Genomic DNA, 20,288 nt, shown 5'->3' on the forward strand with positions numbered 1-20,288 from the left:
TTGTGTCCTCGACTCACACTAATTAGCGCGCACGTCAACCAAACCTGTCATCTTAATTGGATTTTCGCTTCTTTTTGGGGGTGAAAGCTGCAAGGGAAAAAAAAAAGGTGCCACGATCCGCTAACTGCAGCAGTGTGTCTTCTCTTTACATTACATTTAGCTGACGCTTTTATCCAACGCGACTTACTATGAGTGCATTAAACCGTGACCACAAACTCAGAACAACGAGAATCAAGAAAAGTACAATTTCTTCAATAAAGTCAAACTACAAAGTGTTGTCGAAGTGCTACTACGGCGCTACCTTCCTCATTCAAGGTGTAGTCGACGAAAGATGTGTTTTTAGTTTGCGACGAAAGATGTAGAGACTTCCTGCCGTCCTGACGTCAATGGGGAGCTCGTTCCACCATCGAGGAGCCGGGACAGCAGACAGCCGTGACTTCAGCTCGCGGCGACGGAGCTACCAGCTGATTAGCGGAAGCTTAGCGGAGCGACCGAGCCGGGCTGTGAGGTGTTTACCGTGTCCTGGATGTAGATCAATCAATAAAGACCCAAAAGGCCCACGGTGCCTCTTCCTGTTCTTCTTTGAAGCTCTTCATAATAAAGACAACGGCCCTCGCATGCATGTACCCACAATGCAACAGAGACAAACTTTAACATGGTGCCAAAGAGCCGGTGAGCGGTGTCGCCGGCTGTCCGGTTTGTGTGTGTGTGTGTGTGTGTGTGTGTGTGTGGGCCGTGTTCCCACCACGCAGAGGAGGACAAACAAACATTCCTCTTTCTGTCGGCAGCGTTCCAGATCCCGCCATCATCCGATCCTCATCGTGAGTCAGATGATCACACGCAGGATGCAACGGAGAACATTCCCGGAGCTTCAAACCTCTTCCTCGGTCTGACCTCCAGGACCTTCAGGAGCTTCCCAGACTTGCGGCCCAAAAAATAATCTGCTAGCAGACAAATGAGAGTCCACATTAAGGGTGGGATTACCGAGGTGATTGATGCACCAGAAGAGAACTCATTCCAGCTGAGAGTCTATATCTACAGGCCGCTGAGCTATTAATGTGGATCAGACAGCCGGAGCAGATCGTCCCTCAGACTCCACGTCACCGACACATTAAGAGCCAATCGGTGACGTCCACTCTGGTTAAGTCCCGCCCTCACAGAGCGGTATGCAGCGCACTGATAACATGAGGAAGTTATGTCAAGTTATTAGCATAAAGAGACATTCGGTCGGATAAAATTGCTATTTGTCCCGCCCTGGTCCCGGTGAGGGAGACGTCAATCAAACTCTGTACTTCACACGGTCCTGAAGAGTCTAGAGTATAATCATCGTGATGACTCTTTACTCTGGAGCTGAGTCTTTATTTTCAGGTGGAGAGCAACACATTTTGAGGTTTCTATCACGACTATACCGCTGATGAAACATATACAAACGTCAACATAGTGATGCATTAGCATAATAATATTTTATATCCTATTAAATATGTTGATCAAGACTTTTATTCCGTGAATACTTTTGCAGTTAAGTACAGTTATGGATGCATAACTCTGACCTGCAGCGTGCCGTGTTTTATTTATCGTTATCACTACTTTTACTTTAGTAGAAAATTTCAACTCCTATGCCAATTTTAAGTCCCAGCATGCCCCACTCAGACAATCTTTTGACATAAAATACGTAATTTTTCCATTTTTAAACCGAATGACACATTTGTTTTGACTGAAACTTCTTCCTAACAGGCCAAGGTTTTGTTTTATTGTCATTTTTGTTGCAGATTTTGATTCTTTAGGTCCTAATCTTTCCAAAAAGGTGTCTTATTGACGCTCCAGGAGGCATTTTTGGGGTATCTGGCTCATATCATGCTGGATGTTCATAGTTACGATCAAAATATTTTTTTAAAGTGATTTTTTTTTTGCAGATATGCATTTTTTTTCTCCAAGACTTTGCTGAACAAATTCACACACATTCAATAAACACAAGTATTGGAATTAATTTTGGGTTCTTACAATGACTCAAACAGAGAAAAAGAGGTCTGGAGCCAAAATTGGTTTTACAGTTTGAAAAATGAAATGTAAAATGTCTTTTTTTATGTATGTAAGGTTAAGGCCCTACAACTTTCTGAAGATTATACAATTGTATGTTACAGTGACATCATCATCATCCCAACACCAACGTGTGTAAAATGCTGACGTGTCTTGTATGTTTTACACAGTGAAAAACAGACGATGCGTACAAGATGTGCACAGGACAATGTAAACATATCATGTTATGTTTTACCCAGTTCAAGTCATGAGATATGAAGCCACAAAAAAAATGATATGAACTATTTATTTAGAGACGTTAAACATTGAATGGGGTCAAGTTCACCCCAAAAGGTGATAGGAGGGTTAAAGAAAACCCTGTTGACAAGGCAATTCATGCATCTATTTCTTGTACATGTTGTATGAACGATCAGTTTTCAGCACTCCCTCCCTCCCTCCTGCCAGTTTAAATCTCCCTCTCTTGGCGATGCTACTTCCGTTTTCATCCCCACGTACAGCTCCGTCACTCTCATTTATTTTGTTCCCTCTTCCATCGAGAGCTTCCAACGGCAGGCTCGAGGCAGGGGGAGCTAAACTTTTGGCAATATCCGAAGAGCGCAGGTTTGATCGCGGTGTCCGTCCGCGCGCGTGTCTGTGTGCGTGTCCGTGTGTGTGTGTGTGTGTGTGTGAGTGTGCGTGCGCGCAGTCTCCAGCCCCGGTGCTCATCATCATCGGTCCGTCGCAGCGAGGCACAAAGTGCGGCCACGAAGAAGGAACCCTGAACGGGGGAGGAGGAGGAGGAGAAGGAGGAGGAGGAGAGAGAAGCACCGAAGATACAGACTCCACCGATTATGAGATGAACATGCACAGAGACGACTCCGTGACACCGAGCCGACGCTATCTGCCACTGGGCTGCTGAGGGGAGCACATATTATTCATACTAATAATAGTAATAAAGAGAGAGACACACAGAGAGAGAGGGAATCCAGCGACTCGCATCGCCAGAGAGAGCCGGGAGGAGAGCGCCGCCGTGGGACTGGATGTGCATGTGAGACCGCTGGTCCACTCACCGGAGGCAAAGAGATGCAGCCCGCGAGCAAGCTCCTGAGTCTGGTTCTCCTCATCTTCATGGGCACAGAACTCACCCAAGTAGGTTTTTTTTTTTTTTTGTAATAAAAAAGCAACAAAAAATAAATAATGAAAAAAGAAGCAGCGGTTAATTGGCTTTATCTCCACGCGGGAGAGAGATTATACCCGTTTACCTCAACAAAAAAAGAGAAAAAAAGAGAGAAAAGGGTCCCCGTGAATTAGCTGTTTAACCAGATTAACGGAAGGGATTACATGATGTGAATACATTGAGCTTGACGGGGCGCGGACGCATCCAGCTTGAAGCCCGGCGCGGTGTCCTCCCACCGCGGGGACGACTACCGGCCACGTAGAGGGGGGTTACTGCGGGAGCTGAGGAGCAGGCAACCGCAGGCTTTCTGCTCCGATACTACATGTTGTCTGGAGCCTCTTAAAAAAAACAATTGGAGGAAAAAAAAAGGCCATTGTTGAATGGGCTGCAATGCTTTGAAATCAGAGCTCCACAATCAAAATGCAGAGTGTTTGGAGCTCCATGAGCACAGTGTGACTTACTGTCTGCCTGTGAGAGGGAGGGGAGGGATAGATACATATAAATATAAATATATATAGACAAGAAAGAACATTTAGTCCAACAATGTAAAGCCTCCCATGCTCAGCAGGAGTAAACAAATGTAGCAGTCAATAAAGAAAAGCGTCTCTGTGATGCTTTACTGGAACCAGTAATGACTTCCTGCTGTCCGAGAGGCCATTTGCAGCAGTACATATAATAGTTAGTGTAGCATGACGCTGGTGCCTTTATAAATCCTCACAGGCAGCATTATGGTGTGTGTGTGTGTGTGTGTGTGTGTGTGTGTGTGTGTGTGTGTGTGTGTGTGTGTGTGTGTGTGTGTGTGTGTGTGTGTAGGCCCTGTTCACCAACCGGATTGAAGAATGTGACGATGTAATTGCCCCATGCTCGAACAGAAAGTCACATTTCATTTGGCTTCCCTCTCTCTCTCTCTCTCTCTCTCTCTCTCTCTCTCTCTGTGAATCCACTTGTGTTTTGGTAATTGGAGACAACAACAAAAAATAACAAAATATCTGCCACGGAGGAATATATATATATATATATACATACATATTCAATACATTATTCTCTGTTCCCAGAGTGTCTGTAGTACACTGCGAGTGACAAACTCAATACAAATGTGTTGAGGGTACGGCTGCTGCTCACCAATGTGTTAGAGGGAGTATTGATGTAATATTACCTTGACACAAATACACCGGCGATATTGATTTCAGCAGATGCACGAGGCATGTCGGTGTGCTCGTATTCATTATAGCCGCTGCCATTTTACAGACTGAAGCCTCCCATAATGTGCACGCCTGTAATCTGAACTGGACATGAGTTGTGCAGCATACCAAACACACACACACACACACACAAAATGCTGACGCGGTGGAACAATGGCGCTGTGTGTATGTATGCACTGATTGATGGAAGCCGTCAGGGAGAGGAAGTGAGGAGCGTGTTTCACTTTGGTTCTGCACGGCAGTCGGGTCAAGTGGGGGGTGAAGGGGGGAGGGAAGGGAGGAGGAGGAGGAGGAGGAGGAGGAGGAGAGGGTGTTACAGTGACAGTGTTCCTCTGGTGGCCTGAGAGCTCGTGTCATGTGTTTGAAGGTAAGTCGATGTAGAAGCACCAGAGACACCGACGGGCTCTATTTATACTGTAGAAACCCACGGCACGCACTCCTCTGTGGGAAGGCCAGGCATCTGTTTGATATATATATATATATATATATATATATATATATATATATATATATATATATATATATATATATATATATATATATATATATATATAAGAACAAGTGAGAGGTGTATCCAGAGACAGTAAGATAGCGATTGCAGGATAATTCCTCGACCTTTGCCCTCCGAACGAAAGCCCTCGCTTTCAAAAAGTCTCGCGCCGTTTCTCAACATCTGGCCCGAGGGAGTGGGGAAAGGTCGCCTGATTAGCAGCCGCGCTCTCCTCTTTGATTCCGCCCGGCGTTTTCCCACCTCTGTCCCCCCCCCCCCCCCCCCCCCCCGGCGCTGCAGGAGGTGTTTTTTGACTCGGCGTTCCCACACGAGGAGGAGAGCGAGCGAGCCTTCGAGCGGCGGCATCTGCTCCTCGGCCAGCGGCTCCCACGTGGCCTTTTTCGGGCCTCCACATCCTGCAGCATCGCGCCGACACCTGACGGCACAGATGGCACCGCGCGACCCACATACCAGCACACACACACACACACACACACACACACACACACACACGCCCTGCAAAGGTTAACACCCGCACATGTCGGGGGTTTAGATGCACAATCAAGAATGCATTTATTTGTGTATGAAAATGTAATTTAATTCACACGATTCAGCTCAATCTTGTTCGTTAGAGAGTCTCGAGATGAGACTACGTGTAAGGGCTCCAGCGAGGGAATCATTTGGAGACAGTTAGTGGGATTTTTAATGTATGAAACCAGAGGAATCAATCTTTCTTTCTCTTTCTTTTTTTCTTCTTTTTTTTATGCGAGAAACTGAGATGGAGTTGAGCTGAATTGCAATACGCGTGGCAGCTGGGGTTGAAGCTATTTATTATTCAGTATGGTTGGTAAAGCAAGTGGAGAGAGGGAGCGAGAGAGAGAGAGAGAGAGAGAGAGAGAGAGAGAGAGAGAGAGAGAGAGCGAGAGCAGAGGAGGAGTAGGTGGAAACACGGTGCATTTTGTGGTTCACTTGCAGGCTGGAAATGTGATTTTTTTTTTATGGTTTAATCATATATTGCATTGGATACTAAGTGTGTCACTGTGGTTATCCTACTGTGTGTGTATGTATATACACATATACATATACATATATATATATATATATATATATATATATATATATATATATATATATATATATATATATACATACAGTCTAAACACCTGCTAACGATGATGCAATAGCGTACAACAGTCCAGTCAATAACACTATTACAGTTGTTATATTATTAATTGCATTATATTATGAAGATGGGCTCGTTCCCTGACCTTACATCTCTATGGTGGAGCTGTGTGAAGAGCACTGCACACCTCCAGTCCACCGCCCTCCAGCTCTTCTCTCTCAGTCGTCATACATGTGATCGACCTCTCTCCGACTACGTGTTATTTCTGCAAGGTTTTTATGTCACAGTGTTGATTTTACAGATCAATCCTCCTGCGCGGTAGCTTTAAAGGACACATCTCTCTCTCTCTCTCTCTCTCTCTCTCTCTAACTAGCCGGTGATTAATTGATTAATTGATTTCTTTCATTGAGTCGAGGCGTCTATCCTCCTCCAGAAGCTGCTGTGTTTTAAACGCTGGCTTCATGAGAGAGGTGGGACCGAAGCTTTTGATCGTTTGCTTTCACCGCCATTAAAGCAGAGTTGGGATCCGCACCTGTGATGCTGAGGAGAAGAAGACGAAGAAGAAGAAGAAGAAGAAGAAGAAGAAGAGTGCAAGCTCTCTTGGAGATGAAGATGATGAGAGGCCCGGCTGCGCTGAACGGCGCCACATTAAACAAGGAGAATTGTGGACAGCGGTGCACAGCGGTGAGCCGGACCACCCTCCCGTCGCTGACGCTTCAAAGTGATCTGTGGAGCCATCACACACTGCGAGCTCTCACCTCAAAGGCCGTAAAGAAGTGGGAGAGACAAGAGAGACGAGGGAGGAGGAGGAGGAGAGGAGGGGATGTGGCGGTGCAGAGAGACTTTCTCTCCGTCTGTCTTTCAGTTTACCAGAAAGATGCATTATGGAGCCGACGGAAATAGCCGTGGACACAGAGACACTCCTGCTATTTCTGGGGAGGGGCCTCATGCATCATGCAGCGGGGCGTTCAGGGCCCTCGTCTGGAGCATTAGCCTCTGGCTTATTATTTTTGGGAGCTATGTCTCTTCTCACAATCAGCCCCAATTTGTCTGCACTTGATAAAAATACTCCCAGTTTGACTGCATGCACTCGGTGCATAAAGTCATTAGAAAGTGTCTTTTTATGACCCTTTTGCTTTCAATACATATACATAATTAGTATTTTTTTGTGTGCATATTTTGTGCCGCTTCCTCGCACCTTAAAAGCGCCTCCCTGTTTGATTTCTGCAACGCTCAAACTCAGCTACACGATGGCGCCAGAGTCACGCGGATGAGGGAAGAAGAAGGGAAGAAAAAAAGAAAAGCTCTCCGTGTGTGTGTGTGTGTGTGTGTGTGTGTGTGAGCTCGAGGCATCCGGTTACCCGTCAGTAACACGTAGCCCCGAGTTCTCACCCCACTGTCGCCAAGATGCGACATTTTTAGTTCTTCTTCTTCCTCCTGCATCCTCGCAGTACTTTGCCACGTGGACTCGTGACATGAGAGTAGAGTGAGTGAGTGTTTTCCTCAGTGATGAAGAGCATCCCCATCCCCCTCCCCCAGCAATCAGGGGTCGGCCGACCTCAGCCGCACTGCTCATTGTCATTCCCTCTGGGGCGCAATCCCAGATATCACCACGAAGGGAGCCCAACCTGGCTGACATCATTGCGTCTGGCGATACAGATGGATCCGTAGTACCTCCCCCTCTCCTCCTCCTCTTCCTCCTCACCCCTCCTCTCCTCCATCCGGGAGCCGCCTCCGTGTGTGTAGTCGGTGGCACTTCATCACAGAGCGCACTGAAGGCAGGAGGCGGACCGTCGGGCAGCAGATAGTAACGGAGGAACCGGAGAGGAGAGGCGGCGGCAGTGAGCGGGACCTCGCGACGCAGAGGAGCTATAACCCAGGAGAAGCTTTTTTTTCTTCCTCATCTTCTTCTTCTTCCACTGGAGCAAAGTGTTGCAGTTACTCTTTTCTTTTTTGGAAGGGGTTTGTTCTCTCTCTCTCTCTCTCCATCTCTCTCGCGTCTCGACTCTCTCGTCGCCAGTGCTTCGTCGGAGATGTCCAAAAAAAGACCAGGCGAGCCGGAGTCCCGGGTGGTGGAACAGCAGCAGCAAGCCGCTCCGGGCACCATGGCGCGCCTACCTCATTTCTCACCGCAGGGGTCTGTAGAATGAAAACGGCTTTTATAACCCTAAAAAAAAAAAAAAAAATCGTAAATTAAAATTAAAAAAAAAAGAGCAAAAAAGGGGGGGAAAAAGTCCCGAGCAGCGCGCGCGAAGATGTCGGTTCCTTTGCTGAAGATCGGCGTCGTGCTCAGCACCATGGCGATGATCACCAACTGGATGTCGCAGACCCTCCCCTCTCTGGTGGGGCTCAACACCACCAAGCTCACGGCGGCGCAGGGAGGCTACCCGGACCGGAGCACGGGAGTAAGTGCGCAAGTTTCGCATATTTTCCTATGCGGCTGCAGGGTGGAGGGAGTGTGTGCGTGTGCGCGCGTGTGCGTGTGTGGGGGGATTCTCTCTTGAATGAATGTTGCGATGGCATTTCAATCCAAACAGCCAGCCATATGTGCGGAGTCCTGTCACCGTGACGCGCGCAGCTGGACGCATGCACAAGTGGAAGATTTTTTTTTTTTTAAATTTTTAATTATTATTTTTTTTAAAGCTGCCACTTGGAGAGGCATCATAGAGATCTTCTTGCCTCTGATGAGGCTCCAGATGCCACTGGGCTGCTGCTGCTCCTGCTGGTGTGTAGCGCAGCCTGCACTAAGTGGAAAGTTATCAGCTCTTTTTTTCATTTCTCTCTGGTATTGATATGAAACAGGAGATCCGCTGTAGAGTAATAACCGATTGACATGAGACATTTCCAAGCAGTTTATTATCTTCCCCCCATCTGTCTGAAACCGCAGGGGGTCATTCTTCCTTCCCTTAGCCTGTGTGAACGAGAGAGGCGTTCAAAGCCCCCGGTTCTGCTGCTGGAGTCAAGATGAAGCGTCTCTTTGTTCCTCCCGCAGACTGACGGAGCTGCCTCTGTGCCGGCTGCTGATGGGAGCGCTCCATCAAGTGGAGATCTGCACTGACGCCTAGAACAATGGCTGTTGGAAGGAAAATAAGTAGATTGGTGCTCTTCATCTTAACTCGAGCTATCCCACGCGTGTCGCTGTGTGATTATGAGAAGATTCAAGCGGCTCTTTCGTGACTTATGAGATGAAATGTTCATTTTGCCAGTGGAATAACCCTGAGTGGCCCTGCAGACGCTCGCTGACAGCTGCTTAGTGATGTTCTCTGGCTTGTCAGCACATCCTCCAGTAGAAAGACTGAGCCGCTGTGGCTGCTCCTTTTTTGGGAAGGGGGGGTGGGGGGGTTGTGAAGTCTCTAATTGACTCAATCAGCAGATCTGTCCAATGATTGCATTCTTTATTGCTGATGCAGCGGTGAACATCTTTTTCAAAGTCACTCACTCTTATCTGATCAGCTGGTTACTCGTTCAGTCTCGGGGAAAAAGAAGGAAAGAAAACACCTTTCTCTGACGTAGACTATACACTCCACACACACACACACCGACCTGCTGGAGAGACAGGAGCAGCTCCAGCTGGCTTGATCGTCTGCTCCTCCGTCTCTTTGTGTGGCTTCACACGCTCTGTGATGGTGCAAAGCGGGTGGAGCCCGCACGCACGGTGGCTCGTGGTGTCCTGATGGTGATGAATGCAATGCGGCTCCGTGTAGCATCCCACAGGCCCAGTGCCCTTTAATGGGGGAGGAGAAGAAAAAAAAAATAGCAGCAAAGTGACCTTTGTGATGTCATAGAGAAACACAAGGATGTTGTTTTTGTGTGTGTGTGTGTGTGTGTGTGGTACCAACATGTCCTTCCTTTTGTCCTCAGGTGTTGCCGGCGAACCCGGAGGAGTCGTGGCAGGTGTACAGTTCGGCCCAGGACAGCGAGGGGAGGTGTGTGTGCACCGTGGTGGCGCCCCAGCAGTCCATGTGTTCACGGGACGCCCGCACCAAACAACTGAGGCAGCTGCTGGAGAAGGTGAACGCCGCTCGACTCGTGACCATAGCAATCAAAGTCGTACAATACCCAGAGTGCTCCTTTTAGACTATAGTACATCACACACACACACACACACACACACACACGCAGGCTCATGTTTGCAGTGAGCCCGTTGGACACGGGTAGGAATCGCGCTCTAATGAGCTCCCTGGAAACCTAACATGCGTCGTCACGGGAAGCAGCTACACACACCGTGAGTGTCTATTGTTGCGCAGAGGCAAAGCAACACCTCTACTGATGCAACGCCGACCCAATGCACGCAGTCTGGCTGCTGGTAAAAAAAAAGGAACATTTAAGCACATTTATGGAACAAATAAACAACCTTTTTTAGAGCAAAAAAAAAAATCAGATTCACACGACACGATACAGACTTCGACGGCGACGTCGTGAATAAACAGAAGATGTGCCAAGTTTCTGGAGTTTCTGGAGAAACCGAATGTCTTAACAGTATGCGTCCCACACTTCCACCATGTGTTCGAGGCCCCTGACTAGTTGGCCTGATGTCATAGTTTGTGACTCACATGCGAGAGGAAAGCCGAGCCAACGCGACACGCTGGCAGTCTGTTGCGTTTTCTCCCTGCATCTCGTATACGCGTTTCGAGCTACAATTAGACCGCGATAAAGTAGAGCGTGACTTCATGTGTCCTCCTATATATATGGCCACTGCAGGTCCAGAACATGACCCAGTCCATCCAGGTCCTGGACCAGCGGACCCAGAGGGACCTGCAGTACGTGGAGAAGATGGAGGTCCAGCTACGTGGCCTGGAGACCAAGTTCAGGCAGGTGGAGGAGAACCACAAGCAGAACATTGCCAAGCAATACAAGGTACGGAGCCAGACCTCCAGACATTGACCCAACGCCATTCTGTCATCCACTGCTTCATAGCCCATCGCACCCCCATCGTGTGTGTGTGTGTGTGTGTCTGTGTTCCCACTGTCGGCATTCTAACAACCACACACTAAGAAATCCATAACGCATGCATAATCAAAAGAGGTTTAATAATTGGATATTCGTGTCCTCGTTTCACTCCAAACTCACTTTCTGAAACCATGCGATGGAATATTAAATCAGCTCGGTAATTAGGAGCTAACGGGTGAAATGTTGCACCCTAGTTTTCCTCCCTGTTGGCAAACGGGAGAAGTTTCTGCAAACTCACTGCTAGACACTGTGATATCCTGCGCACTGGCCCTTTAAGGGCCGCACACGCACTGGCCCTTTAAGGGCTGCACGCGCACTGGCCTTTTAGGGGCCGCACGCGCACTGGTCCTTTAAGGGCTGCACACTGGCCCTTTAAGGGCTGCGCACTGGCCCTTTAAGGGCTGCACGCGCACTGGCCCTTGAAGGGCCGCACATCCACTGTCCCTTTAAGTGCTGCGCCCTGGCCCTTTAAGGGCTGCGCAGCGGTCCTTTAAGGGCCGTACACGCACTGGCCCTTTAAGACCTGTACTGTCCAATCAAAATAGAATAAGCACATTTTGAATCGATATTTTGTAAACTCGTGCTGATATGCCTGGTTTTTTGTACTTTTCTTCATCCAACAAGGACTTCAAATGACGTATCTTTTTCATTATCTTTTTCACCGCGCCCGATTATTGTCTGTAAGATATAGAAACAATAACTACCACAGCATCTTAAAGCCCAAGGTAACATTAGCAAAGGACAAAAGCAGCACGTCTCCACCGCCGAGGAGCTGGAATAGAGGACTTTGGGCATTCACCGTCGTTGATAAAATGACTTTAACGATCAACCACTTTTCAAAAACAGTTGACGATTATCTTGCAACTGCACAATCGACCCGTCGTTTCAAGCTTTGACAAAAAAGAAGTTCTGTAGAGCTGAAAAAAAAAGCACCTTTCAAAATGAATGAGCAGACGAGGCGCACTCGAAGCCACGTTTGAAGCCATTAAAGGTTTGCTTCATTCCCGGCGTCGCGAGGTCGAACGCCGCAGTTACTCACGCACACTGTTTCAGTCCAACTGTATCCTCACCCGTGCCACCCGTGTGTGTGTTTGCGTGTGTGTGTGTGTGTGTGTGTGTGTAATCCCCGCCGCATGCCCACCGCCCTTCCTCCACATCCAGTGCATGTGCGCAATTTCCTGTAACATGTCTAAAAGTGCATATATCCTTAAGTGCGTGTGCGTTTGTTTGTGTGTCTTGTCAGCGAGGTTAGCAAGCTCCAGCCCTGTCAACAGTTTGTCATTTTCTTGCTTGCAGGGCTAACTTTAAGACATGTAAAGAGAGCCACAGGGAAGAAGAGGCAGGTCATTTCCAGATTCCCCCTGAACTGGGCCACAGTACTGAGAGCATTTGGGCGTCAAACAGTTAATTTACCTTTAGCACCATTGAGACTAAGAAACCTCGTCCCCAAACCAACCCACCACTGATCTCTTCCTGCATGTTACTGCTGTCAAAGTTTTCCATTTAAAAGCTTTCTTTTTCAAACGTAAAAACATTTATTATTATTATTAATATTATTAATATTATTATTATTATCGATTGCTGTTATTCATTCTATTTTTCTTTTTGGCTTTTGTCTCTCTGCATATTTTGGTTACTCAACAAATCTCTACGTAAAAAAACTACAGACGTAACAAAAAAAACATTTGGAGTCACTTTGTTGTGTGTGACATGTAAAAGCATGTAACCTTAATACGATGTTGCATTTTAAACGATGATGACCAATAAAGAGCTTTCCCAAATTGTTGTCGGTGTACCGAGGGCTTGCTTTTAAAAAAAAAAAAAAACGGCTGGTCACTGCCGGGCGAGAGCACCTGCTCTGGAGCAAACTACCTGGGTTTGTTTTGCTCACACACACACTCACACCTGCACACACCTGCACAGACGAAACACAGCTGCTCACACACTCATCACACTGAACACACACACACACACACACACACACACACTCAGGGGGGTCAGTGAAGAGGCAGAGGCAGGATAGAGGTAGAGTAGTCAGGTTCAGACAGGTGTTTTTTTTTCTCCTTCATTTCTTTCTTTTTTCTTCTTTTTTTGTCGCGCATGACACTCAAATGAGCTTATTCTAATCCTTTCAGGCCATAAAAGCGAAAATGGAGGAGCTTAGACCGTTGATACCAGTGTTGGAGGAGTACAAAGCCGATGCCAAATTGGTATTGCAGTTTAAGGAGGAGGTCCAGAATCTGACGTCAGTTCTAAGCGAACTTCAGGAGGAGATGGGGGCCTATGACTACGAGGAGCTCCACAACAGAGTGTCAAATCTTGAGGAGAGACTCCGAGCATGCATGCAAAAATTAGGTAGGCCCAGAAAAGTTGTTGGTACACACACACACACACACACACACACTCTTTTGCTTTCAAACATGTGCATGCACGAACACCCCACTGACATGCAGCATATGTTGTGGCCGGACAAGAGATCCTCAGACGTTATGCACAACACTCAGAACATCACAGGAACATGACGTAAGATCTCGCACTCGCATGCACGTTACACACCACTCATGACACGACTGCCAGTCACCCTTTTAGGGTTTGCATTGCAGCGCGCCCGCCTTCTCTAATGGGCTTTTACTGCACTCATAGAACTGGAGTTACGTCCAGGTAACTTTCTACATCGACTGTGTTTCAAGGCATTAATCTATCAAACAACAAACAACATATTGCTGCTTTTCTGTTGTTGTACATATTATGATTATGCATATTTGGGCCTTTTCTTTTCACTCTGTAAAAATTGTGACAGCTGTTTCTTTGATGTTTGAGAACATTTATATTTCATAAGTCATTTATTGATTAATTGATGATGAAAATATCTGGTGTCAGTCCTTGAGGCCCAACGTTTAGCTTTATTTAAGTACAGAGAATTTGCCAACATGCCTGAATCTTGTGGTCACATCCCACAAAACTGAGAGAGATGGCGTGTTTGAACATGATCCGACATGAGGTGTTTTACACACACACACACACACACACACACACGCACACACACTCTAGGATTAGGAAGAGAGACGCCGACAGGAAGTTTCTATATCGCAGTCTTATCTTTGGTTCTCGCCCCGTCTCCGTCTCTTCACACCTCTGTCACAGCCCACGGTGCTAATAGATGCACACCCACACTGCAGTGACTCAGATGAATTACAAGAGCAGAGACACTTACACGCGGCACATCGCGGGTATATTGTGTCCCTGTTTCCAATTATTCACGGTGTAAAGATGACAAAAAAGATTTCGGGAAGAGAAAAAAAAAAACTGTCAGTTTTTACAAACTGTTCATTTTGGACCGCTAGTCAAGACACAGTGACTTCTTTATTGAAATACAAAAGGCAGACACTTATTACATTTCTCTTTATCTATGCACACATAGTTGTATCCTGAAAGCCTGAACACATCTGCTGTGGACTGAAGCGGGAGTCTTGTCTGGTGTTTTTGCTCTCAGCTGGATGCACACGCCGCTGCTCACATCTGTGGTCGGGCTGCCAAAGATAGGAGAGCGGGGAACTGCCGTGTGTGTGTGTGTGTGTGTGTGTGTGTGTGTGTGTGTGTGTGAGTTCAGACGAGATAAAGGCGAGGTCACCCAGCGAGGGACCGGCTCGGGCAGAACAGAGGGTTGCTCTTCCTTTCATCTTTACGCGATTGCAGAGGCATTCGAGCTCGGCGCACACAAATACACTCGGCTGCACTCTCGTTACTGAGATTAAACTTGCAAAAGGTCACTCACGCAAATTTGCATCCGCAGATTAACAGGAGGGTTGGGGGGTGGGCGGTGAAAGATAGCGAAGAAGGCAGGATAAATTTGAGTATTGAATAATAGATGGAGTGACAGGAGGGATTGATAGGAGGTGCTGGAGGAGAAAGAGTGATAAAGTGAAGGAGAGTAACTGGAGTCCCTGCAAAGATGTCCTCCAAGCCGCTTTGTGCCGGAGAGACTAACAGACCGCCAGGCTGCGGGGAAAACAATGGCCATCGATCAAGGGGACATGCCAGCTTGCTGGGGCAATAATCAAATAAATAAATCACCCCGTGCCGCGGCCCGGGCGACGCCGAGGCCCAGAGAGCTGGAGGCGAATCCAGAGCCATGCCCGTCACATCAAAAAACACTGATGAATGAGCAGGAGAGAGAGAGAGCGAGTCAGAGCAGCGCGTAAAAGCCCTCTGCTGTACCTGCTCTGCTGCCATTGTTCTCCCATTTCATCAGGAGAAAAATGCAATTACGCGGCGTGATGCGTCGCCAGGTTCACCTGGCACAGACGCAACGTTTCTCTCCGCGCAAACGGCCTCAACGCGTCTCTTTTTCAGTTCCCCCTCTTCCTCATCTTTATAATAGAGGGATGCGTCCAAAATTAGCCCCTCCCCCGTCAAAACACAGAGCAATATAGACATCTCTGCCTCTATGTCTTTGCTTCGGAAGTATTATCATGAAGCACTAGGATGAAGGTTAGGGTTTACAACTTATTTGGAGGAATAAACGAAGGGAAACGGTCAAATTTTAAACATTCGCCATTTACAGATTGACTCTCTGGTTCAACTTTGGCCCATCACACTTGCCATAGTCGTGCGCACGGTGCTTTCTGCGCAGGGGGTGATTACCACCGACTAGCGCTGCAGAGAATTAGTGGATTAATCAATTTGTCGATCGTCTGTAAACCCACCGGCTACTATTGTGATGATCAAACAATCGTTTTTGTAAAAATCTTTAAAAAAAAGGAAAATTCCTGGCTTTTCTTGATCACATATTAAGGTGAAATTATTACATATTAGGTTGATTTTGGTCCGTTTGTCAAACAAAATTAGGCATTTTGACGCGGAAATGATTGATCACGAACATAAACGGCAGAATAAAGTAGTTTAAACAATCACGGCTCACTGACTTTGTCGCACTGACTTTGTCCTCTTTTTTTATGACAACTTTGTTGTGCCGTTGCCCAGATCTCATCAATCCTCGTTGCCGTGACCGATAAAGAATTACAGCTCGAACTCGTCCTTGAAAAACAGGAATTTAGTGTCCGTTCTACATCTAAATCCCCACATAAAGGGCTGATGGTGTTTTTTGTGTGTGCAGATAATCAGCTCCAGTTCCCATCAGGTTTCCCATTCGCTCTGACCTCTGCTCCGGCCCGGGCAAATTCAGGTCAAAAGGGGATTAGACCCCATGTGTGCATCTCCAGAATGTAGATCCATCAGTGGTGGTCGCGCCATCTAAAGATAGATGACATGATTAGAGCAAAAAAATAATTAAATAAATCAATGGCCGATGTACGACTGGGGCCTCTAATCCCGCTGAGTGTTACGTAAGAGACTCAAACCAACCCCCCGCTGGGAATATAGTAGACGCTGCTCACGTGCCCATGTGTTTGTGCCCCGGTGTGATGCCCTCGCACGCTCACAGGCAACGCATATGCTGCACATAAAGACACACAAACACACGCACACACGCACACACACACACACACACACACACACACACACACACACACACACACACTCCTTTTACCCAATTTGATGAGATAATGAGAGAGAGACTTCAAAGTAAAATGATGAAGAACAAGAGAGAGGCTGTGACGAAAGAGGGATGATGAGTACGACAATAAGGAGGTAATGGGAGCGATGCTTCACAGCCGAAAATGCTAATGGAAAAAAAAGAAGCCTAAAGTGAGCATCCGCCCCGTCACAGTCCCGCTCTTTAAATTATGGCATCAGAGCGACTCATTACGGGGATAAAATTAACTCATCAGAATCATCCAATTGACTGTGAGTCTTGAAAAACCCGCCCATGTCATGAGGAACGGATGCTCTGCAGGCGCTGTTCTCAGAAACCCAGTGTTAGTTTTGTCAACTTCCCATTAACACCTTAATCAACACTAATTAACACACACTGGAGCTGAACACACAGCGGCTCTGCCTCTTCCTCACACACACAGAGGCTAAAAACAGGCATCGGCACGTGTGAACAACATGATAAGAGAGCGGCGCGCCGAAGGGCAACCGCCTCCGAGCTGGATGTCGACACTTTGAGTTGGGTTCAAAATATACCTCGGTGGTTGTGTCGCTGTGAGTGTTTCTCCCCGTCTCACCTCTTTCCCTTGCAGCGTGCGGCAAGCTGACGGGCATCAGCGACCCCATCACCATCAAAACGTCCGGGTCCCGGTTCGGCTCCTGGATGACGGACCCGCTGGCGCCGGAAGGAGACACCCGGGTACGTACGGCGAGCAAAGCAAATTGTGTTGTAGAGCGGGAATTATTAGTCGATCAACGGCAATTTTGATGGGATGGTTCCAAATGTCGCCGTAACTGCCTCTGTCTTCTACAGCATGAAGGTAAACTTGAATATCAATGAGTCAACTTGGGTCTGTGACAATGTGAAGTGACCTGCAGGTTAATCTTTGATGTGTATTTAGTATATCTGACGTGCACAGATTGAGAGCATTACCTCGAGCACACTGGCTGTAAACATCAACAAGTCCCCTGGTGATCGGCAACTCAAATAGTGACAGGATGCCGACTCTAAAGTATTTGCCTTGATCGCGGGTGAAGCTCAACTCTCGCTGTGGGGAATTAAATGCTGGGGTTGTGTCACTGTCCTTTTATCAGCTGATCAAATCTGATAGTCTTTCATTTCTGTGAAATGCTAAATCTAAAGGGTCCTGACAGGAAGCGGCATGGCGGACAGGGACGGGTGGTCGCTCCAAGATAAAGAGAGTTTCGCTCTCAGTGCAGCGGCTTTAAGAGAGGCATTAATAAGAGACAGAACTGCCTTTGCCACATGGGAGGGAAGGGGATGCAAACCAGCAGCACGCCGGTGCAGGAGCTGTCGAAATGAACAGTTGTGCCTCCTGCAGGCTAATTTTCATGACAACGGAGGCTGTATTTGTTTTAAATATTCCAGCAGCAGAGGGGTGAAACTTACTGCTGACTGAGGTTGGATATCAGCATACTGTATAGGCAACTTCTTCTTTTTTTTTGGCGTAGAAACTAATACATTTTGAACTGAACACATGAAAGATGTGCTGCATTATCAAAGGCCGAAAGAAAAAAGGGGGATTGAACAGAATTGACGGCAGCAGACAGTTCTGCGCCATTTCTTTTTCATCTCTTTGTTTTCATACTATGGTTCTTTCTCCGGGCTCCTCGGAGACCTCCTTCCCCCCTGATATGAATCACTCTTTAAGTCAATCACGGCGGCGCATCGGAAGAGGAAGTGCTTCAGGTGTCTCAGTCCCTCTGAGACAGAGGAAGTGTTTGAGACGCTAGTTCCAGGAGTCAGAGCTGAGGAGCCGAGTGGAAGCAGCTTGAGACGGGCCCTTTTTTTTATCCTGAACGATGGGCATCGCCTCCCTGTGGGCCGTCACGCTGACTGTTTGTGTTCGGGAGCTTCCGGATCTCCTCTGCGGTCGCCCCCATCCGGGGGGAGGGTGGGGAGTCTCTCCGCTCTGACTTAATCGGGATGCTTGTTGAGTGGCGGGTTTGTTTGGATTCTGCACGATTATATGATTTGTGTTTTACCTATTTCTTGGATTTTGATCACGATGTCACCTGAGTGCAGGCTAGGTTTGTTTTTGGTGAGAGAGCGCAAGATCTGCTTCAGGCGTCCTCGGCACCTAGACGATGATGTCATTCTTTTGTTTTTTCCCTGCTGTATTTGACGCTAATTCCTCTCCATCCGTCTCGTGGTTTTTTGTTTTTTTTAGGTCTGGTACATGGACGGCTACCACAACAACCGCTTCGTGCGAGAGTACAAGTCGATGCAGGACTTCATGACGTCAGACAACTTTACGTCCCACCGGCTGCCCCATCCGTGGTCGGGGACGGGCCAGGTGGTCTACAACGGCTCCATCTACTTCAACAAGTTCCAGAGCCACGTCATCATCAAGTTCGACTTCCGCACCTCCTCCATCAGCAAGTCCCGGCAGCTGGACTACGCCGGCTTCAACAACGCGTACCACTACGCTTGGGGCGGCCACTCCGACATCGACCTGATGGTGGACGAGGGCGGCCTGTGGGCCGTCTACGCCACCAACCAGAACGCCGGCAACATCGTCCTCAGCAAGCTGAACCCCACCACCCTGCAGATTGTCAAGAGCTGGACCACTAACCACCCGAAAAGGAGCGCCGGCGAGTCTTTCATGATCTGCGGCACGCTCTACGTCACCAACGGGTACTCGGGAGGTACCAAGGTGTACTACGCCTACTCCACTAACTCCTCCACCTACGAGTACATCGACATCGCCTTCCAGAATAAGTACTCGCACATCTCCATGCTGGACTACAACCCGCGCGACCGAGCCCTCTACGCCTGGAACAATGGCCACCAGGTCCTCTACAACGTCACGCTGTTCCACGTCATCCGCTCAGAGGAACTGTAACCGCGGATGATGGATTACATGCGCCAGTACATATTGTCTGTGTAGAGATCGCCCTATTATACGAAAAATATATCCGCGAAAGAAAAAAGACTACGGCGAGACCATTCTATTTATAGTATCAGATAACTTTTACTGAGAGACTGCATCAACACTGAATGCAACATGGTTTGAATGTGCATATACATGACTGAAAAAAAAAGAAATATCCAAAAAATTGAAGGGTTTCATTCCAAAATGTGATATATTTATTACAGCTTTATCAGTTAATATCACAGTATCACAGCTGATTGTTAATAAAAGAGAAGTTTTGTAAATAGAGGTCTTACTATAACTTTAATAACTCCCTATAGTAGATTTTATTTTGATAGCTGCCATCATTTTATTTTGGAATGAAACTCTTTAATTGTTTTGCCGTATAGAAAATGATTGTAAAAGTAGACTAATATATCAGATTTAAAAAGAATAGAAACAGATGCCAAAAAAAAGAACGAAAAATCATCACGCCTTTATATATATACATATATATATATATATATATATATATATATATATATATATATATATATATATATATATATATATATTATGGAATATCAACCTCCGCTCATTCCTGTGGCTCCGGTTCTTCTGCAGAAGTCCTCCCCGAAAAGCAGAACTTTTCCTTTTGGTCAACGGGGGTCGTCAGAGCAAAACACTGCTGGTGATGAACTGTTGGACGCCCGGGGGTCCCGTGGACAGGCAGAAGATCGGGGTCGGGGTCACCAATCAGAAGACTCTGTCATATTGTTTTTATCAAGTAGCAAATCAAAAGTCTGTAGAGAAACAGCAAACAACAATAAGAACATCCACGAAAAAAAAAAGACCTGAAGGCACTGACTGTTGACAGCGCTGTCGTTTGAGATGATTTTCCCGT

The 20,288-nt window shown here is 47.2% G+C and overlaps 1 protein-coding gene across 2 annotated transcripts; it reads left to right on the plus strand.

Annotated features, from left to right (window-relative positions):
* The first annotated feature begins 3,014 nt into the window (after window positions 1-3,014).
* Window positions 3,015-19,895, plus strand: olfm1b (olfactomedin 1b). 2 transcript variants are annotated; one of them, XM_068573382.1, is made up of 6 exons: window positions 3,015-3,165; window positions 9,870-10,019; window positions 10,710-10,865; window positions 13,094-13,313; window positions 17,102-17,208; window positions 18,701-19,895. In XM_068573382.1, exons 1-6 carry the CDS (start codon window positions 3,100-3,102, stop codon window positions 19,373-19,375), a joined length of 1,374 nt encoding a protein of 457 aa, XP_068429483.1. In that variant the 5' UTR covers window positions 3,015-3,099; the 3' UTR covers window positions 19,376-19,895. The 2 variants fall into 2 exon arrangements, with proteins under 2 accessions (XP_068429483.1, XP_068429482.1); XM_068573381.1 differs by lacking the exon at window positions 3,015-3,165 and adding an exon at window positions 5,986-8,413.
* Window positions 19,896-20,288: the final 393 nt, after the last annotated feature.

This window comes from Clinocottus analis, unplaced genomic scaffold (assembly GCF_023055335.1).
Source record: "Clinocottus analis isolate CAN_PGR_092001 unplaced genomic scaffold, fCliAna1.0.p SCAF_13, whole genome shotgun sequence".
NCBI lineage: Eukaryota > Metazoa > Chordata > Actinopteri > Perciformes > Cottidae > Clinocottus > Clinocottus analis.

Bases quoted from the DNA above. Each gene is read 5' to 3' on its own strand.
- olfm1b (XM_068573381.1), top strand. From the start codon at position 8,264: ATGTCGGTTCCTTTGCTGAAGATCGGCGTCGTGCTCAGCACCATGGCG. The intron at 10,020-10,709 runs GTGAACGCCGCT...TGGCCACTGCAG, and splicing joins TGAGGCAGCTGCTGGAGAAG to GTCCAGAACATGACCCAGTC. The intron at 10,866-13,093 runs GTACGGAGCCAG...TAATCCTTTCAG, and splicing joins ACATTGCCAAGCAATACAAG to GCCATAAAAGCGAAAATGGA.